Genomic DNA, 21,388 nt, shown 5'->3' with positions numbered 1-21,388 from the left:
CTTGCTGTAAGGGTGAACCATTTTTTTCATTACAGTATAAATTTAAAAGTATTAATTTGTCAGTTATTCGGGAGTACAGAAGCATGGAAGAAGCTGGAAGTGTCACTTTTGTCAGAGGTGAAGGTAAACAGTACCACAAGCAATGATCTATGGATCGTGTTTGTGCAAGCCCAGATGAACACTCGAGTAATTTCAGAGTTTAAAGTGACTTAGCTCAAACTGATGGATGTGATTAAGAATGAAATATGAAAAGTGAATCAGCAGCTTGCAAACTGTGCTATAGAAGATAAAGCTTCAGAAGATGAGATGGTAGAAGCCATGAATTTATATGCAGATGCTGTATAGCCATTGCAAAATGCAAATCAGAACTTTAAAGATTAATACATATCTGTAATAAGGCAAAGCCCCCTCCTGCAAATTCTCACTAATATGTGCTAACTCTTCCCTTACTAACACAAGCCCTACACCTCGCCTTTGAAAACCTGTTTCTAATACATTACCACTATTCAGGCAGTATGCCTGAATTTAGTGGTAGAATTTCGATTAACATATCTAAAAAGTAAACTGTTTTTGTTTTGTGATTGGTTGTTCTTTCAGTGTTTTAGGTTCTTCAGTAAGTACATTATTTTTGGAATGCTAGTACTGATCACCTGTGTGTCGGTGCTTGCGCATTTTGTTACTTTAGCTTTTTATACACATGTATACAACCCCCCCCACACACACACACACACACACACACACACACACACACACACACACACACACACACACACATATACACACATACAAAGTGTTGGGCTTTACATCTGTTTCAGATATTTAGCCAGAACACATGTAATATATTTATCTTAATAGATTTAAAATAAGTTCACAGATAAATAAATAAAATGTATGTCTCTACAGCCTGAATTTTGGTTGACAGGTAAGGAATGCATACTACCCAGACTATTACAACTTTTTAACAGGGTGTTGGAAGCAGAAGGGTTGAGATATCATGAAAAGATACTCTGGTATCACTAATAGAAAAGGAGAAATATTTAAACTGCACCTTCTTATATAGGTCTTTTTCTATTTTATATTACAGTTACAAGCTGTTTATGAAAGTGTTAGCAATATGACTAGCTAGATGCATACCTCAGATACTAGACAATGATCATTCTAGTTGTGCTGGAGTAAGACAAATGCTTGACAATATATTGAAAACAGTAATACTGATGAAGGTAGCATAAAAATGTGGAAAGCTATAACTGGTGTTAAGCATAGATGCAGATAAGGCATTTGATATAGTGGAATGTTTTTTATTTGACAATAATAGTTGAGAAGATTGGCTTTACAGACAAATTTACTAATTCAATATATGCTGTCTATGATGCATCTAAGACCAGTTTAAGATTCATGTGCAGACATCATGGTGCTTTCTTCTGCCAAGCAGAATGATATATATATATATATATATATATATATATATATATATATATATATAGGTGTTCACTTCCCCTCTTCTATTTGCTTTGCATTTAGAGCCTTTGGCAACTAGGATAAGGAAGTTATGTATTGAGAAGAAAGTACAGTAGTCTATGTTAACTTACTATAAGACTAGATCAGTGCTGTAGCACTATATCTATAAAGTACATATCCTGCCAAGGATATCAGGTATGCAACTTGCCTACAAAGTTTGGACTCCTTCCTCATGCACCATATGTCCTCCTTTAAGATGAGATTACCTTTGCCATGGTTTGAGCAGCAAAATATCTTGAGAGATTTCAAAACAGTTTGCTTAAATACTGGCTGTCCTTTATTCCTGTCATCAATGGGAATAAAATAAGTTGATCAGATTTTCTAAAATCTTTTGTCCTGCTCAGGTAAAACCTTAAGTGTCTGTGAACATCTGAAGATTAAGAATTCTTTTACCCCTGTTTATTGGGTTCAGGAAAGAAAGCATGAAGATTAATTGTCTCATTTAAAGTAACTTCTGAAACAACCTTGGACATAAAAGAGGGACTGGTTCTAGGACTCACCCTGTATTTATGAAAGATTAGAAAAAGTTGAGTAGACATCAGCGGCTGTAATTCAGATACCCATCTAGCAAAAGGTAGAGCAATAAGCAAAACAGTCTTCCATCCATGTAAGAACTTGCTAAGAAGAATTGGCTGCAAGCATAAAAGGAATTAGACATAACTTCAGAAGAAAGGGGAATTTTAAAGGCAGAAATGGCCGAAAAAGTTTACTTTGATAGAAGTGTATGCAAGGCCCGGGTTGAGCATAAAGTTCCTTGTTCATGAAAATAAGAACAGAAATTGGCAAGGCTAATCAATGACAGTGATGGATTGAAGTTAATCTGAGGTACTGGGGCTTTCTCCCTCTTTCTCTACATCCCCATTAAGACTCCCCACTGGCACAGCTATAAAGTTGAGATCTCAGCTGAGTAACCAAGTCAAGACCTCTAGCACCCTCTCTGTCCAACCAGTGCTTCGTGTCCCTGCCCAAGTTGCTGACAGACACATTCTTTGAGGTATAATTTACACACACACACACACACACACACACACACACACACACACACACACACACACACACACATATGGATACAACCCCGTATATCTCAACTGACCCAGATTTAACAGAATGGGCATGATTTTGTCTGCCATGACACTGTCATGGACAAATTCAGTCAGTCAGTAATGCCAGACATTTTAGTCTCACACTTCAATTTTTGCAGCTGCAGCTTCTTGCTACAAAATCAGTTGCTCTATTACTTTTTTAAAATGTGTTAAAGTATAAGACTCCCTGGCATTTTGTGGTCTCCCTTAGTATTTTTGGCAGTGCTCATTAGACTAGGGGAAGTTGATAGGTAGGGGATTCCCCAGCCCAGACACACACACACACACACACACACACACATGCACTCAAAGTCAATTTTTGGCTGTATTAGTCAATATGGCTTGTGATAGTGATTTACACAGCTAAGCAGTTCTATGGATTGCTCAGCCGCATGAATCATTTACCAAAGACATTTCTGGGAGACATCACATTATTTATTATGATATCCCCCAAAATGCCTCATTTACATTGATAGTAAGCCTGACGGGCAGCCCACTGTAGTGCTGTACTTCATCTCATACAAATACTGTAATATGACAGTCTCTGGATTTGAAACAGCAACTGCCAGTGAGAAATAGAGCTTACTGCTATTGGTATATTACCGAATCCCAGGAAATGTAGCCAAAAACAAATATGCAATGGTGGAAATCATGGTCTGTATCTTTACAGGTAAATACTAGGCAGTTGATCTGTAGGCTATTACAAGCCTAGCGAATAACAAAAGGGCAGAATCAAGCTCTGTGCCCTGTATTTATCAGGAGACTACCTTAACCATTAATGAATGAAATCAATAATACTAAAATTCATCTGGTAAAAAAAGGTCATGGAAAAGTGTGAAATGAAATGCTTACCATGGAAATCATATATAAACTCAATAGCCATATAATAGTAAAGTTTAGATATTATTACATTAACTGAGTATGGGATAATATTTTATCTGTATAACTGTGAATGATGTTTTCCCTCCATATTTCACTGTTTTTGAGGAAAACATGTTATAGAAATGATAACATGTTAGTACTACAGTATGGAAATCATTGGGCCTGATTCTGAAAGACCTGCTCTCAATATAAGTGACTTACTTTGGTGGTGCATTTGGCTTACAACTGGGACCAGACTCCAAAACACTTGCTGTCAGCCTGCACTTAGTGTAAGTGATCACTTACACTGAGAGCATGTCTTTTGGAATAGGGTCCATTAGCACCCAAAGTTGTTAACAATCATTAATAATGATGCAGTAATTATTTATTATTGATACACTGAATTATTATATTGTCATGATTGACTATGTATGTGGATGTTTTTTCTAGTTGGATGCAATAAAGCTGAATTAGAAAAAAGGACAAGTATAGTTGGTTGGTTGATTGTGAGCTCATTCATAGGATCATAGGCGGTTACTAGGCTAATAGGCCTAGGGCCCTTACAAGCCTAGTCGAGTACAACCCCTGTTCCCAAGAATATCAAGGTATTAAGCAGAACTAAGTCAACAACTACTGCTCCTGTTCAAGAGGGATACAGGTGAAACTCCCGGAGTGAATTTCTGGTTTCCCATCCAGTCATCCAAATTACGCTTAAATAAGGTCATCCAGGAGCTCAGCTTCACCTGAATTGGAAGTTTGTTCCAAAGACAAGTAACCTCTTGTGAGACATATCTGTCTCTCCAGAATGTCCTGTTGATGTCACATACTAGGTTGAGTTCCCTAGAGCGAGTACATCTTATACCATTTGATTTTTGAATGTGCAGCATTTCCATTAGACCAGGATCGCAGATTGCATTATATGCAAGGCAGAGATCACCTCTGAGTAGTCTGTAAGACAAAGAGTATAGTGACAGTGATTTCAGTCTGTCAATGTATGACATATGCTGAAGACCCTGAATTTTCTTTGTAAGAAATGTCTGACATCTTTCCATTTGCTGTAGTGCCTGATAAGGTACATACCAAAGGTAGCGTTGTACTCTTATTATTGGCCTAATGAGTGAGGAGTACAGGAGGGGTTATAACCTCTTTTGTTCTGGATGCAATGTCCTTACTTATGAGGTCGGCAATGTAGAAAGCCTTTCTTACCACTGTGGAGATGTGGTGGTCAAAGGAAGGGTTGCTGTCAACTTGTGTGTCCAAATCTCTTACCACTGATTACATGCTTAAGGTGCTCTTATTAATGTGGTAATCAGCAGGGATGTCACCCTTGCTAAAGGGGATGATAATGCATTTTTTTGCATTGAGTTTTAGCCCATGACTTTGGCATGACTTTGGATGTTGACATCATTTGGAGAGTCGATGATTGCACCTAGTTTGCAATCATCAGCAAACTTTGTAAGCCATAGGCTTTTTGTTTTAGCCTGAACATTCAAGAAGTAGATTCCAAACAATGGGGGCCCCAGCACATATCCCTGTGAAACATCACTGTTTGCAGGTCTGTCACCTATTTTGACTGTGTGTGTTCTATCTGTGAGCCAGTTTGCAACCCACCTGATGATATACGGGTTGATCTCCAGCTGTGTGAGTTTATCAATGATGCCTAAGTGGAGAATAGTGTCAAAGGCCTTGGCCAGGCCCAGGTAGGCCATATGCATAGAATTGCCTCTGTCTAGGGCTTTGGTGACTGTCTCAATGAAGTCCACCAAGTTTAAGAGTAGGATCTCCCTTTAAAAAAGCCAAACTGGGTTGGGTCAAACATTTGGAGGTATCCTCTATCTTTGTTGGTAAAATCCATGATTATTCTTACTATAGCCTTGCAAATTAGGCCTGGTCAGGCTTATGGGTCTATAATTCCCAGGGTCTGTGGAGGCACCTCCTTTATGTAATAAGATGGTGGTTGCTGTTTTCCATTCAGCAGGTACAAAACAGTTAGTTATGTACTCACCATAACGATTGATGTATGTGGTCCATCTCACCTACATTCATTACTGATGGGTTCTGAGCCAACAATCGGCTCTGACTTGGCCAACTATTTTCAAGCACGAAGTCTCTAATTGGCTGGGCTAACTGATATCCCAGGATGCAACTCTCCCAAACCCCCAGATCTTGTTTGCATAAGTCGCAATCACTCCACACACACATAAACCCTAATAAGAGGATTATCGTCCCCCGGAAGGGAAAAATAACCCAATTCTGAAGGGTCTAGAAACAATTATCCTCCAAATCCATAGGCAGGGGGCAGGTGGGAGGGTATGTAAGAATGTAGGCGAGATGGACCACATACATCGATCGTTATGGTGAGTACATAACTAACTAATGTTATGTGGTCCTATCTCACCTACATTCATTACTGATGGGACAGCGTCCCTAGCTCCCCTAATCCGGGAGGCTCAAAGGAAAACACTCCTGAGAACCGTGGAACCAAAGGAAGCCTGGCCTCTAGATGCCATGTCCAATTTGTAATGACAGACAAAGGTATGATGAGAGGCCCATGTAGCCGCAGCACAGATGTCGTCTAAGGAAAGCCTGGCATGATAAGCTACTGAAGTCGAAACCGCCCTAGTTGAATGAGCCTTGACTGAGAATGGTAAACTTCTGCCTGCTGAAGAGTAAGCAAAGGTAATGCAGTCCTTAATACACCTGGAAATCGTGCACTTGGAGACAGAGAAACCCGTCCTATTCTCCGAAAAGGAGACAAACAATTGATCTGATTTCCTTGACTGTTTAGTCCTGTTTAAATAAAATCTTAGTTGTCTATGGACATCCAATTGATGAAATTTGTACTCCGCCTTGTCGGAGAAGTTGGGAAAAAACACAGGTAACTCAATGGATTGGTGGAGATTAAGGGTGGATGACACCTTGGGGAGAAAGGATGGGTTAAGTCTCAATGAAACCCTGTCCTTATGGAATATTAAATACGGGGGCCTAATAGACAAAGCTTAGAGTACAGATACTCTTTTAGCCGACATAATGGCTACCAAAAAGGCTGTTTTCCAGGATAAAAATTTTAATTCGCAAGTGGCAGCCGGCTCAAAGGTGGGAGAAGTGATGGCTTGCAATACTAGATTTAAATCCCATGGCATAACGGGTGTTGACACAGGAGGACATAATAACCAGGCCCCTTTTAGGAATGCTTTGCAAAATCTATGACTCATAAGAGCAGGCTCATGGAATATGTGGAAGTTAGAAATGGCCGCCAGCTGTACCTTAATGGTGGAAGGAGCAGAGCCTTGTCGGAAAAGCAAAGCTAAAAAGTCTAGGACCGCTGATATCGGGGCTGTGAATGGATCTTGGCCTTGTGACTGAGCCCAGATGGAGAACCTCTTCCACTTGCTATAGTAAATTTTTCTGGTGGAAGACTTATGTGATGAAGAAAGGATATGGACCACCTCAGGTGATAAGGAATGTAGTCGAATTACTGATGGAAGTGGAGCAGCCAGGCTGTCAACCTGAGGGATTGTAGGGAGGGGTGTTACTGTCCTGATATATGAGTCAAAAGGTCTGGTAATGGATCCAGAATCCAAGGACCGTCCACTGCATACCACCGAAGGAAGGGGAACCAAACTTGGCGAGGCCAGTGTGGAGCAATAAGAATCATCTTGCTTCCCAAACGAATGGCTTTCTGAATCACTCTTGGTAACAGAGGAGACGGAGGAAAGGCATAGAGCAGACCGGGAGGCCAATCGTGGACTAGAGCGTCCCTGGATGATTCCCCCTGTGGGGGGATCAGAGTGAAGTAGTTGCTGCATTTGGTGTTGAGGGGACCGGCAAAGAGATCGCAGCAAGGCTGACCCCACCTGCTGAAGATCCGAGTCGCAACTCGGCTGTTCAGGGACCACTCGTAAGGCAGCAGAATAGCTCTACTTAGCCTGTCTGCTATCACACTGGATTTTCCCAGAATGTGCGTTGCCACTAGGAACCGTTGGGAAGACACTGCCCAATCCCACACTCTCATGGCCTATCTGCAGAGTGGATATGACTTGGTTACCCCTTGTTTGTTCAGGTACCAAACAACTGACATGCTGTTCGAGCGAACAGCAATCGTTCCCCTTGGAAGAAAGCTCTGAAGTGCTTGCAACGCTAACAGCACTGCTCTCATCTCTAGGACATTGATGTGTAGGTGTACCTCGTAATCCTGCCAAGTGCCTTGGACCATTCTGCCCAGATAATGCCCCCCAACCCTATCTGGGAGGCGTCCATGGTCACTGTGGCAGCCGGAGAAAGGGGAAATAGATTCATGCCCTTGTTCAGGTTGGAATGACATAGCCACCAACGGAGATCCTGCTTGCAATGTTCTGTGAGACGAATCGGGTGAGAGAGGGGTAATTTTTGATAGGACCACTGGGCTGAAAGGAGCCACTGAAGGACTCGCATGTGAAGCCTGGCTAAGGGTATTAGCATGATGGTCGCCGCCATGGAACCCAGTAACTGAAGAACTAACCTGGCTGGGACCTTCTTGTGGGGCAAGAGAGCCTGGGCCTGAGATTGCAACACCGTTATTCTTTCCTGAGGTAGAAAGGCCCTCATTAGAATCAAATTTAATTCTGCACCTGTAAAGACAACACGCTGTGAGGGCAGCAAGGCAGATTTTTCCCAGTTTACTGTAATTCCCAACTTTTGACAGAGGTTTAAGGTAGCCTCCCTGGCTAGGATGAGGAGATGCCTGGTGGGGGCGGTAAGGAGCCAATCGTCCAGGTAAGGAAACACCTGGAATCCTAGACATCTCAGGTGAGATGTCACCACTGCCAAGCATTTGGTGAACACCCTGGGGGCTGTGGTGAGACCAAACGGCAGGGCTCGAAACTGGAAGTGACTGGCTCCCAGCCAGAAGCATAAATGGATCCTGCATGTCTTGTTTATCTTGATGTGATAATAGGCATCCTTGAGGTCGATGGAGCACATCCATACTCCCTCTTCCAACAATGGGAAGATGGATTGAAGAGTGACCATTCAGAATTTGGATTTCAGGACGTAGTGATTTAATCGGCTGAGATCCAAGATGGGCCTCAGGTCCCCTGTTTTCTTTGGCACCACAAATAGTCTTGAGTAAGTTCCTGATCCGATATGGTCTGGGGGGACCGGTTGGATGACTCCTTTTCTTAGTAGCTTTGATATTTCTAATGCTACTTGATCCCTTTGACTGGGTGGAACATCCGGGATACTTTTGATTGAGGGAGGAAGTGAAATAAAGGGGATGGTATAACCTCCAGTGATTATTCGAAGCACCCATCAATCCTGAGTTATGCTCTCCCAGGCTTGAAGATGCTTCGAAAAATGACCCCCGACTGACTCCCTTCAGGGATGCTGATAGGAAGATCCACAAAAGGAGTCGCGGTCTCCCAGATTGCGGGGGCCTCCTCTGCCCCTAGGACGGCATCTTCCAGAATAATTTCCCCCACCTCTGCCTCTGGAGGGGGACTCACCTTGAGTGACTGGGAAAGACTTTTGTGATTTTTTGAACCACATCTTCCCTCCTCTCTGAGCCTTGGGATAAGGCCTAGAGGGAAGAGAAAAATGGGCCCCTACGGCAGATAAAGTCTTACCCTCCTGTTCACATCTAGTGAGAGTCTCTTTCACGTTTGGTCCAAAAAGAGAGGACCCATCAAAGGGGGCGCCCATGAAGGAAGACTTGAAGGCCTCCGTGAAGTGACATAGGCACATCCAGGCTTGTCTCCTCAGAGCAAGGCCTGAGCTAGCTGCCCTGCTCACCCCTTCGGCTGTATAGGATATGAGCCTCATGGACGGGTTAGCTATGGAACCAAGGGTAGACAACTGGGCGTTAACAGTCTGTGCTAGCACCTCAGGCATGTTACCCGTCAAGGTATCTCCCAACTCTTTAAGGAGATCCTGCTGGAGCCGAGTAAAGTGACAAAGATAATTCAGGGACCGTAGCGTAAAGGTCGCTGAAGACAGGGTGCGCTTCCCATAGTGATCCATACTCCTGGACTCCTTGTTAGGAGGATGGACTGAGGAAGAAGCCTCGGCAACTTCCTGCTGAGTGGCTGATGCCACCACCATGGCATCTGCAGGGACCCCTTTTGTCAAACACTCCTTCCCGGGGGGAGCAGACAAGAACTTGTTAGGGCGGCTGGGCACAGGTTTCACGGAGTCAGGATGTTCCCACACCCTTCGACAGATAAGGTCTAATAATTCGTCAAAGGGTGGAGACACCCAGGAGGCGGTAGGTTGAGCTCTGAAGGCCTTGAGGAATACCGACTCCTCCTCAGAGGGGGGCTTGGAAGACCAGTCGCCTCTCTGCCTCAAAATCTCCAGGATATCGGAGAAGGAGATGTCATCGGAGGACGACTTAGGGGACCCCTCTGCATCGTCGAGGTCAGTATCCGAGGTAATGGACTCGTCTTGGGAGTCTATGTGCTTCCTCTTGCACAACTTCTTCCTGGGAGGCTCCTCAGGCACAGACTCTGAGGGGCCCTCAGAAAGTTGGGGACCACTCATGGGGGTGTCCTCAGGCCTTCGAGCTCCACTGTCCACTGATAGGGGGGCGTCAGAGGCTCTAGCCGGGGTGTATGGGGATGGAGTGGTCGATCCAAGTGATGTCCCTGACGGCCTGGCCAGTGCTGTCCTCATGGCCCCAAATGCAGGTCCCCCCGAATCTGAGGACTGACCTACCTCCGAGGCTACGATCGGAGCCGACAGAAGTCTCGATGTCTCCTCCTCGGGCCCGACCGAAGAAACCAGAGTGCTGAAACCAGATGAAAGAATCAAAATGGTTGGAGCCGACAACGGCTCCGAAGGACCCATCAGGGATATCGGAGCCGGCATAATGACATCACTTGGTGCCGAACACTCCGGCTCCGATGACACAATGCTCGGAGGAGGAATCATCGGTACCAGTAGAGGAATGGGCTCCGAAGCCGACTGGGTCGTAGCTAACACCGGCGACTGGAGGAGCCTCTGAACCACCCTATCTACGTCCAAATCAGACAATCAAGAGGATTTGGAGGCAACTGAAGGAGATGAGGATCTCCTGCCTATTGATTCATGAGTAACGCTGGGTGACCGGCTCCGAATCGGTTCCAAATGATCGGAGCCGAGGTTGACTCCAGCACTACCAAGACTTCCTGCAGCCCCGAAGCCAATGGAGCCGAGGAAGCTGGATCCAACACAGAACTCTTGTCCTGCGGCTCCGAAGATAATGGAGCCGAGGAAGTAGTAACCACTTTCAAGATCTTCTCCAATGGCTCCGAGGAACTAGAAGGAGCCGGAGATCATTTCTTAGACTTAGAGGATTTGGATTTGCCAGAAGTGGAAGTAGATTCTAAATCCTCTTCAAAAGAGGGCTTGACCAGGCCCTTCAAGATTAGTTTATTTTTTCGTTCCTGCAGTACCCTAGAACTAAAAGAATGGCAGACACTGCAAGACTCCTGTAAATGTTTAGCGCCAGGCAATAAATGCAGATGGCATGCCCATCTGTGATGGACATTTTGTAAGCACACTTTGAGCATTTCTTAAACCCAGAGGGTTTATGCACTTTTTGTTCTTTAGACATTGCCAGCAGAAATAACACACATAACACAATAGGATAGGAAGGTACACTGAGGAACTCTAAGTTAAACGCTCCTAAGAAGATGAGGAAATACTGCCAAGACAACGAAGGAGAGGGCCAGGTCCCTCTAACTTAAATGGGCCTAGCCCGCCAAACACAAGGAAACTACTCACACTTTCCACAAACTGCCACAGGGCCAAACCACAGACACAACACAACGTAGCTATGAAAAATAGCTTTTGTTTCACAGGAAAGGTACTATTCTGCAAATAATTTTTTAGTCAAAAAGAGTAGTTAGCCACAGCCAAGCTCGAGACCACGTCCTGACACAACAAGCAGCAAATGAGATCTGGGGGTTTGGGAGAGTTGCATCCTGGGATACCAGTTATCCCAGCCAATTAGAGACTTCGTGCTTGAAAATAGTTGGCTGAGCCGGAGCCGATTGTCGGCTCCGAACCCATCAGTAATGAATGTAGGCGAGATAGGACCACACAACATCCAGTATTTAAATGGTGGTTAAAAAGAATACACATCAGTGGAGCTAGTTCCTGTTTTAATCCATTTAGAATGCAGTATGGGATATTATCAGGTCCCATAGAGGCTGTGTTTTTGGCTTTGGAGACAGCATCTATGATCTCCTCCTTGGAGATACTAGGTGAAGGGCAGGTGGTAGGGTTGCTTTGGGGAATAAGTGGCAGGACCAGGGGGGAGCAGTTTTCACTGAACCTGTTAGCTAGCAGGTTGGCTATTTCTGCAGGTTCAGTATATATGGTGCCGTTAACAACCAATTCTGTGCAGATCTGGGGTTTTCCTTTAAGGTTTCTGACATAGCTAAAGAAGGCCTTATGGTTATCCTTAGCGAATGAGGCTAATTTGAATTCACAGTTAGCTTTAGAGTGCCTTATGAGGTGTCCTATTTGCTTGTTTAAGCTGAAGAGGAAATGCTTCCAATTCAGAGACCATGCCTTCCTGCTCTTGGACAACAATTTATTTATCTTATTGTATAACCTGTTAATGGTGGATGTTCACCAGGCAGGCTAGTTCTTTCTTAAGGATCTTGTCTTGATCCTACCAAGTATGGCTGAGTCAATAAATTTGTATTTTTGCTTATACAAGTCAATTGATGTAAATCCCAGTGTAGGTAGCCATACCATCAGTGAGGGCAGGGGCTATGAAGGTATTAATGCTGTGAGGCCACTACACTTGCCCAGTAATCAAGGAGCCTCAATCCTCACCACTGGCAACAGCTAAGGAACGTACACACTGGGAGGATGACAAGTACATACACAGTAAAGTACAGTTTCCCTTAAGAGTACACAGAGACCACAGTCAGTCTGGGGCTAGTTACTCCCTCCTTCTCCATATCCCCAATAAGACTCCCCACTGGCACAGCTATAGGGTTGAGATATCAGCTGAGTGGCCAAGCCAAAACCTCTAGCACCCTCTCTGCCCAACCAGTGCTTCATGTCACTGCGCAGGTAGCTCACACACACACACACACACACACACACACACACACACACACACACACACACACACACACACACACACACACACACACACACACACACACTTTGATGTTTGATTTATATACAAACACACACTCCTTGGAAAGGCTGACACAGGTTTACTAGCTATGCCCCCTTCTGCCCAGACTATACGTAGTTCCCACTGCCACCAACACTCTTATCAGCTACTTTTTAAGGCCATTAACAAAGGGTATCCAATCTTACTGTGTAATGTTACTATTAATCCAAATGGTAGTCTGACCAGGAGCAAAGCTATTTAGGAGTGGCATGTACAGTGTCACCAAACAGATATGCAAGTATACTAAGAGCTTAAATATGTCTCACAAATATCATCTACAAAGATAGTTTTAAATATATTTAATAATAAATAATAAAAGAACAAGGCAATATTCAGTATATCAACACAGTAACTTCAGAGTTCAAAATCACAGGAAATATTTAAAACAAAATTGCAGAACAGTCTCAAATAAATACAGAAAACATCTAAACTAATATTTACTATATTTTAAGTATATCTAAAAGCGTTACTATGCCCTAAAAATTACTTACAGCAAGGCATGTGCAGATGTAGTGATGATGAGTGGATGTTTCCCGGTCAAAGACAAAATACAAAATACCCACTCTCTCTCTCTCTCTCTCTGAGACAGTTCTTAAATTAATATCAAATATTACTGCTGGGTTAGCTTGGATGACATCACTTTTTTTCAATTGACTTTAGTTCCCAAGCTACCCCCATTGTCAGAAAGTACAAGCATTTTAGCATCTCTCTGTGAAAAATACATATCTCTCAGATGTTTGCAGATCCTGAAAGTCATAAAACAATAAAGCACTTCTGCATCTCAAACCTAGTAATTACTTCTCTTCCAAGACAATACAAAAAACTTCTAGCTGTAGACATTGTGTCTGCTACAATGAAACGGAGAGAGATAACTTTTATAACACAATTGCAAAATTATTTAATTTCAGCTTATTTTCTTGAAGCTGAAACTTTTCTTGAGGTTTTGCAAGTTAACCGTTTATGTCCCAGTTTCTACTGTTAAAACATATACAGTTACACAATTACAATAGTTTGTATACATTTCTATTCTAAGCCAGCAAGTCATGCTGTGGTTACATTTTAGCTCAGTGCATAACGTACAGTTCTGTATAATCTTCTTGTCGAAAAAAATCTGGAAAATAAAAAAAAACTGATAAATCTACAATATCCAGCTAGTCATACCTCGGCACCAATAAAGGTAGTTTCCAGAACCAAAGACACAAAACTGGTGACAAGAAGATAATCCAAAACAGAATAAAAGTTCCACACCCAAAAAAACAATAGGATTTAGTGCTTTCCTGTTCCCAAAACAGGAAACTTCATCAAAAGTTTTCATGTGTTGATCAATTAAAATGAATTTATAGCTTTAAATTGGTGGCAGGATGTATTGTAAAACCGTAAAATTGATTCTGATGAAGTTCCCTGTTTTTGAGAGACAAAAGCGCTAAATCCTATTGTTTTTTGGGTGTGGAAATTAACTTTTTTTCCATTTTGGATTACCTTCTTTTCACCAGTTTTGTGTCTTTGATTCTGGAAACTGCCTTTATTGGAGCCGAGATGTGACCAGCTGGATAGTGTGGATTTTACAGTTCTGTATAAATCAAATCAATATTCACAAATGACATTCCCAATAGCTGGGCTGGCAGTGATTCCTTTTGTGACAAATGCCATCATGTATTGGGGTGTAATTAGCTTAGCAGAATTATTTTAGTCAAGTTGCTGTTAATGGGGTGGGGGGGTCAGATGTTATTGTTACTTCTAATGAGACTACAATTAAACCTCACTAGGGAGGGCCACACACAAGGGGTGGTGACCTGATCACCCATGTTAGTGAGCACCAGGTGCAGAATGTTTGGGCTTCTTGTAGGGGTGTCAACCAACTGGTCCAGAGGATTGGAGTTGATGAAGTCCAAGAACCTTTGGGCAAGTGTGTTAGTGCACATATAATTTACCCAATCTATGGATGGGTAGTTAAAGTCACCTAGAACAAGGGTGTTTGGCTGTATCTTGAGGGATTCAAGTAGATCCAAGTATGCAGTAGGGGTATCCTGGTTCATTGAGGGGTCCTATAACTGGTGATACCTTGGAGAGAGGTCTTACCTACAGTCAGTTGGACCTGGATTAGTTCAAGGGAATTGTTTTGTTTAACAAATCTAGAGGTATATTTATCGGTAATGAATATTGATACTCCACCTCCTTTAGTTCTTGCACTTTCAGTTTATGGACTAAATGTGAAGAAGGCATTATAACCCGGTATGGCTGGGGTGTTTTCTGCAGCCTTAAACCAAGCCTCTGTGACTGCACAAATGTCAGCATCTTCTAAGATGCGGACTGCTTCCAGTGAATGCAATTTTAGGTTTAAACTCCTAGCATTTAGCAGCATAACCTTGAGGTTGCTTTTTGAAGATATTTTTACATCAGGAATTTTATTGTTGTGAAACTGCCTAAAAAAGGCACTATAGGAGAGGCAAGCGCCTTAGCCAGTAACCAAAATCCCAGAGGTGACAGATGAAGACCATCTCTGGCAAAGCAGAGATGACAGGTACTGGATCCATTTAGAATGACACCAGAAACTAAGCCAATTGTTGACGTCAATCACTTTTTGTTTATATTGTGGTATTATCTTAGGTGAAGGTAGTATGCAGCTCAAAGCTAGGGACATACCTGTCTGAGACAAATATTCAGAGAGCTCAATCATGCCTCTCTTCATATAGTCCAGTGAGGTACGTCTCAAATCTTTCACACCAACATGAACTATGACAGAGTCATAACAGTACTTGTTGTAGACAGACTTGAGTGTGTGTGATCTGGCAGATCCTGGTACCTGACAGACAGCTGACCATAATCTACTCCTTGTCCAGCCTGGTGAATGGGACATCTGTGTGTCTCACTATAAAGTCACATATGACAGAAAATTTGGTTTAGATGTGCTTTGCCTTAGGAGCTTGTTTGGTGAGACACTTGTGCTTCTGGTGTTATGTGTATTGAGTGCTGTAGGTACTGTATTAGGTATAGCATGATTGTGTATTGGAGGTCTCTGGTGTTTAGGTAAATTTCTGGTGAGTACCTCTGCATATGATGGTTCATGTCTTGAGAGCATGGTTCACGCAGGAGGTGTATTATGTGGGCTAATGACCAGTTCAGAATCACTGTTCTGTGAACAAGACAGCAAGGATTCCATATTCTTAGTGTATATGCATCTCTCACAAATTGAGCTTGAATGGTTTAGGAGTAGTGGGTTGTCACTGTACATGAGACAATTGCTGTACTGCCTTAGGATACCTACGTCAATCACACTGTCAGAGAAACTGTGGGGAACTAACCATCCATAATATTAGGTGTAAATTTGCTTATTTTAATGAGGGAGGATGTGGTTTAATTGGGGGCTTAATGCTGGGTCTATACTATTGGGGCTCTCAAGGAGTAAGAAACTATTAGGGATTAGGAGATTTCAGTTAAAGTGGCAAATGCTGTAGAAAGCCCAGCTGAATTGCTCTCCAAGCAGCTAAGTGCAATTTAAAGGACTCTTCAGTTGCAGCACAGGCAGTTTCTAAGGGAAAATAAATCTACCTTAGCTTTTGCATCTCTAACTGCCAGTGGTTACCTCCACTGAGTAGTGCTGTGCAAAGGTGCGCTATGTGCAAACAGATGCCTTGGATTGCTCAGATGAAGGTAGTAGAGCAGTGACTGATCACCAGACTCTGTGGAGCGGTGTTAAAACAGGCACAAACTCACACAAATGGGACACATATGTAGCAAATGTGAGAACCCCTTTTTAAAACAAGTTAAGCAATTTTCAAACAAGCTGGCCAATGGAACCTCGCAATGCTGAGCCTTATTCCAAAAATCTCCAAATCAGATGGGTCCCTTGCTACACTCTCCTGCCACGAGGGTGCAGGGAGCCCTCTTAATTGTAAGATGACTAGTTTTAGTGCTCAGATAATGCCAAACATTATAGATTCGGCAAATCTGAATCTAGCGTATGCCATAAAATACAGAACTATAAAATACAAAGTGCACTAAAAACTGTCTCAAACAGCAAACATTTGAAACAGTGAAACAGCAAAACAGTTAACATGGCTAAAACAGTTAAAAGTAGGTGGCAATTCAGTAATACAGTTTATAAGTGAATATAGTGAATACAAATTCTTATTTTTCTGTAGATTTCAAAGGGTGCCTTGGATTTCATTTGCATTCACCACAGAGATCAGAGAGAGCAAACCAATCTCAGAGCAGCTCCTGTAAAATGAGCACAGGCCCTTGCAAACGTGCTGCCTAAATACAAGATAACTTAAGCTTTTGCATTACATCAGCCTGTTTCTTTCAGACATAGGTAGTTAATAGTAAAGCTATTTACATGTGAACCTTTCTCTGAAAAAGTAATACAAGTGAACATAATTTTACCTCAAAGTATATTCCATGTTACACACATAACTGAAGAAGTAAATCATGTAGTTCAACCACCATCTCTTTTTTCGATATTTGAAATCTGATTTAGGTTAATGATACGACTGTTTGAGCTCAATAAAACCTAAAACTAGAGCTCACAAATACTGTTAATTCAGTTCAATGCATTGCTCTCAATATCAATTGAAAAAAGACAAAACTCATTTTTAAATTATGAGTGACTAAACTATGTTCCACCATATTGAAAAGTCAAAGTAAACACTAGTAGTAAACTGAAAAAGTGTTTAAATATCTAAAATTAAATTTGGATAGGTAAAGGTCTACTAATTCCAGCATGTGGATATGCCTTACCTGAATTCTCTTCAAAATCACTCACAGTCATACTCCATAATTCACTTTTTAAAATGAATCCAATCCACTCAACAGCTTCAAACCCTTGACCTCTCTTTATAATTATTTAGGATCAGTACACTATTCCTGCAATAGAACATCAGATTTCCTTGGGTAATGAAATTATCCCCCTTTCTCAGTGGTATTCTATATGGTAGTTATCCCCCTTTCTCAGTGGTATTCTATACGGTAGTTATCCCCCTTTCTCAGTGGTATTCTATATGGTAGTTATACCCCTTTCTCAGTGGTATTCTATACGGTAGTTATCCCCCTTTCTCAGTGGTATTCTATACGGAAGTTATCCGCTTTTCTCAAGGGCAGTCTACATGGTAGTTATTATCCCCCTTTCTCAGGGGTATACTACATGGTAGTTATCCCCCTATCTCAGGGGTATTCTACATGGTAGTAATCCCCCTTTCTCACGGGTATTCTACATGGTAGTTATCCCCCTTTCTCAGTGGTATTCTATATGGTTGTTATACCCCTTTTTCAGTTCTATCATATATGGAAGTTATCCCCCTTTCTCAGTGGCATTCTATATGATAGTTGTCCCCCTTTCTCAGGGGTATTCTATACGGTAGTTATCCCCCTTTCCCAGGGGTATTCTATATGGTAGTTATCCCTCTTTCTCAGTGATATTCCATATGGTAGTTATCCCACTTTCTCATTGATATTCTATATGGTTGTTATCCCCCTTTTTCAGTTCTATTCTATATGGAAGTTATCCCCCTTTTTCAGGGGTATTCTATATGGAAGTTATCCCCCTTTCTCATTGGTATTCTACATAGTAGTTATCCCTTTTTCTCACTGGTATTCTATATGGTAGTTATCCCTTTATCGCAGAGGTATTCTATATGGTATTTATCCCCGTTTCTCAGTGCTATTCTATATGGTAGTTATCCTCCTTTCTCACTGTTATTCCATATGGTAGTTATCCCCCTTTCTCAGGGGTATTTGATATGGTAGTTATCCCCTTTTCTCAGCAGTATTCTGTTTGGTAGATGTCCCCCTTTCTCATTGGTATTTTATATGGTAGTTATCCCCCTCTCTCAGGGGTATTTGACATGGTAGTTATTCCCCTCTCTCATGGGTATTCTATATGGTAGTTATCCCCCTTTCTCAGGGGTATTCTATATGGTAGTTATCCCACTTTCTCAGTGGCATTTTATTTGGTAGTTATCCCCCTTTCTCAGAGGTATTTTATATGGTAGTTATCCCCCTTTCTCAGTGGTATTCTATATGGTAGTTATCCTCCTTTCTCAGTGGTATTCTATATGGTAGTTATCCTCCTTTCTCACTGGTACTCTATCCCCCTTTCTCAGTGGTATTCTATTTGGTAGATATCCCCCTTTTTCAGGGGTATGTTATATGGTAGTCATCCCACGTTTTCAGGGGTAATCTATATGGTAGTTTTCCCCCATTCTCAGGGGTATTCTATATGGCAGTTATCCCCCTTTCTCAGGGGTATTCTATATGGCAGTTATCCCCATTTCTCAGGGGTATTCTATATGGCAGTTATCCTCCTTTCTCAGGGGTATTCTACATAGTAGTTATCCCCTTTTCTCATTGGTATTCTATATGGTAGTTATCCCCCTTTCTCATTGATATTCTATATGGTAGTTATCCCCCTTTTCCCAGGGGTATTCTATATGGTAGTTACCCCCTTTCTCAGTGGTAGTCTATATGGTAGTTAACCCCCTTTCTCATTGGTATTCTATATGGTAGTTATCCCCCTTTCTCAGGGGTATTCTCTATAGTAGTTATCCCCTTTCTCTTTGGTATTCTATATGGTAGTTATCCCCCTTTCTCATTGGCATTCTATATGGTAGTTATCCCCATTCTCACTGGTATTCCATATGGTAGTTACCCCCTTTCTCAGTGGCATTCTATATGGTAGTTATCCATATTTCTCACTGGTATTCCATATGGTAGTTATCCCCCTTTCTCAGTGGTATTCCATATGGTAGTTATACCCCTTTTTCAGGGGTATTCCATATGGTAGTTATCCCCATTTCTCAGGGGTATTCCATATGGTAGTTATCCCCCTTTCTCAGGGGTATTCTATATGGTAGTTATCCCCCTTTCTCAGGGGTATTCTGTATGGTAGATATCCCCCTTTCTCATTTGCTTTCTATATGGTAGATATCCCCCTTTCTCATGGGTATTCTATAAGGTAGTTATCCCTCTTTCTCATTGGTATTCTATATGGTAGTTGTCCCCCTTTCTCATTGGTATTCTCTATGGTAGTTATCCAGCTTTCTCAAGGGTATTGTATATGGTAGTTATCCCCCTCTCTCTGGGGTATTCTATATGGTAGTTATCCCCCCTTTCTCAGGGGTATTCTATATAGTTATCCCCCTTTATTGGTATTCTATATGGTAGTTACCCCCCTTTCTCATTGGTATTCTATATGGTAGTTATGCTCCTTTCTCAGTGGTATTCTTTATAGTAGAGATCCTTGTTTTCTCAGTGGCATTCTATATGGTAGTTATCCCTATTTCCCACTGGTATTCCATATGGTAGTTATCCCCCTTTCTCAGGGGTATTCCATATGGTAGTTATCCCCGCTTCTCAGGGGTATTCGATATGGTAGTTATCCCCCTTTCTCAGGGGTATTCTATATGGTAGCTATCCCCCTTTCTCATTGGCTTTCTATATGGTAGTTATCCCCCTTTCACAGGTGTATTCTATAAGGTAGTTATCCCCCTTTCTCATTGGTATTTTATATGGTAGTTATCCCCCTTTCTCAGGGGTATTGTATATGGTAGTTATCCCCCTCTCTCAGGGGTATTCGATATGGTAGTCATCCCCCTTTCTCAGGGGTATTCTATATGGTAGTTATTCCCCTCTGTCATGGGTACTTTATATGGTAGTTATCCCCCCTTCTCAGTGGTATTCGATATGGTAGTTATCCCCCTTTCTCTGTGGTATTCTATATGGTAGTTATCCTCTATTCTCATTGGTATTCTATTGGTAGTTATCCCCCTTTCTCAGGGGTATTCTATATGGTAGTTATGCCTCTTTCTCGTGGGCATTCTATATGGTAATTACCCCCTTTCTCAGAGGTAGTCTATATAGTAGTTATCCCTGTTTCTCAGGGGTATTCTGTATGGTAGTTATCCCCCTTTCTCATTGGTACTGTATATGGTAGTTATCCCCCTTTCACAGGGGTATTCTATATGGTAGTTATCCCCCTTTCACAGGGGTATTCTATATGGCAGTTATCCCCCTTTCACAGGGGTATTCTATTTGGTAATCATCTCCATTTCTCATTGGTATTCTATATAGTAGTCATCACACTTTTCATGGGTATTCTATATAGTAGTCATCCCACTTTTTCTGGGGTATTCTATATGGTAGTCATCCCCCTTTCTCAGGGGTATTCTATATGGCAGTTATCCCCCTTTCTCAGGGGTATTCTATATGGCAGATATCCCCTTTCTCATTGGTATTCTATATTGTAGTAATCCCTCTTTCACAGTGGTATTCTATATGGTAGTTATCCCCCATTCTCATTGGTATTCTATACGGTAGTTATCCCCCTTTCTCATTGGTATTCCCGATGGTAGTTATTCCCCTTTCTCAGGGGTATTCTCTATAGTAGTTATCCCCTTTCTCATTGGTATTCTATATGGTAGTTATCCCCCTTTTTCATTGGTATTCAGTATGGTAGTTATCACCCTTTCATATTGGATTCTAAATGGTAGTTATCCTCCTTTCTCACTGGGATTCTATGTGGTAGTTATCCCCCTTTATCAGTGGTATTCTCAGTGGTATTCTATATGGTAGTTATCCCCCATTCTCATTGGTATAGTATATGGTAGTTATCCCCCTTTCTCAGGGGTATTCTATATGGTAGTTATCCCCCTTTCTCATTGGTATTCTATATGGTAGTTTTCCCCCTATCTCTGGAGTATTCAGTATGGTAGTTATCCCCATTTCTCATTGGTATTCTATATGGTAGTTATCCCCCTTTCTCAGTGCTATTCTATATGGT

At 42.0% G+C, this 21,388-nt stretch overlaps 1 protein-coding gene across 1 annotated transcript in view; it reads left to right on the top strand.

Annotated features, from left to right (window-relative positions):
- The window catches only part of LOC122797804 (SCO-spondin-like), a 4,708,783-nt gene that overhangs the window by 38,547 nt on the left and 4,648,848 nt on the right, over nt 1-21,388 (top strand). The window contains exons 4-5 of the mRNA XM_044066325.1: nt 64-123; nt 606-613. Of these exons, the coding sequence (XP_043922260.1) occupies nt 64-123; nt 606-613 (68 nt within the window). The remainder of the gene's footprint in view (nt 1-63; nt 124-605; nt 614-21,388) is intronic.

Source organism: Protopterus annectens, chromosome 3.part1, assembly GCF_019279795.1.
Source record: "Protopterus annectens isolate FY-2018-M chromosome 3.part1, PAN1.0, whole genome shotgun sequence".
Taxonomy (NCBI): Eukaryota; Metazoa; Chordata; order Ceratodontiformes; family Protopteridae; genus Protopterus; species Protopterus annectens.
The sequence above is the reverse complement of the archived record's forward strand: the minus strand, read 5'-3'. Positions and strand labels throughout refer to the sequence as shown.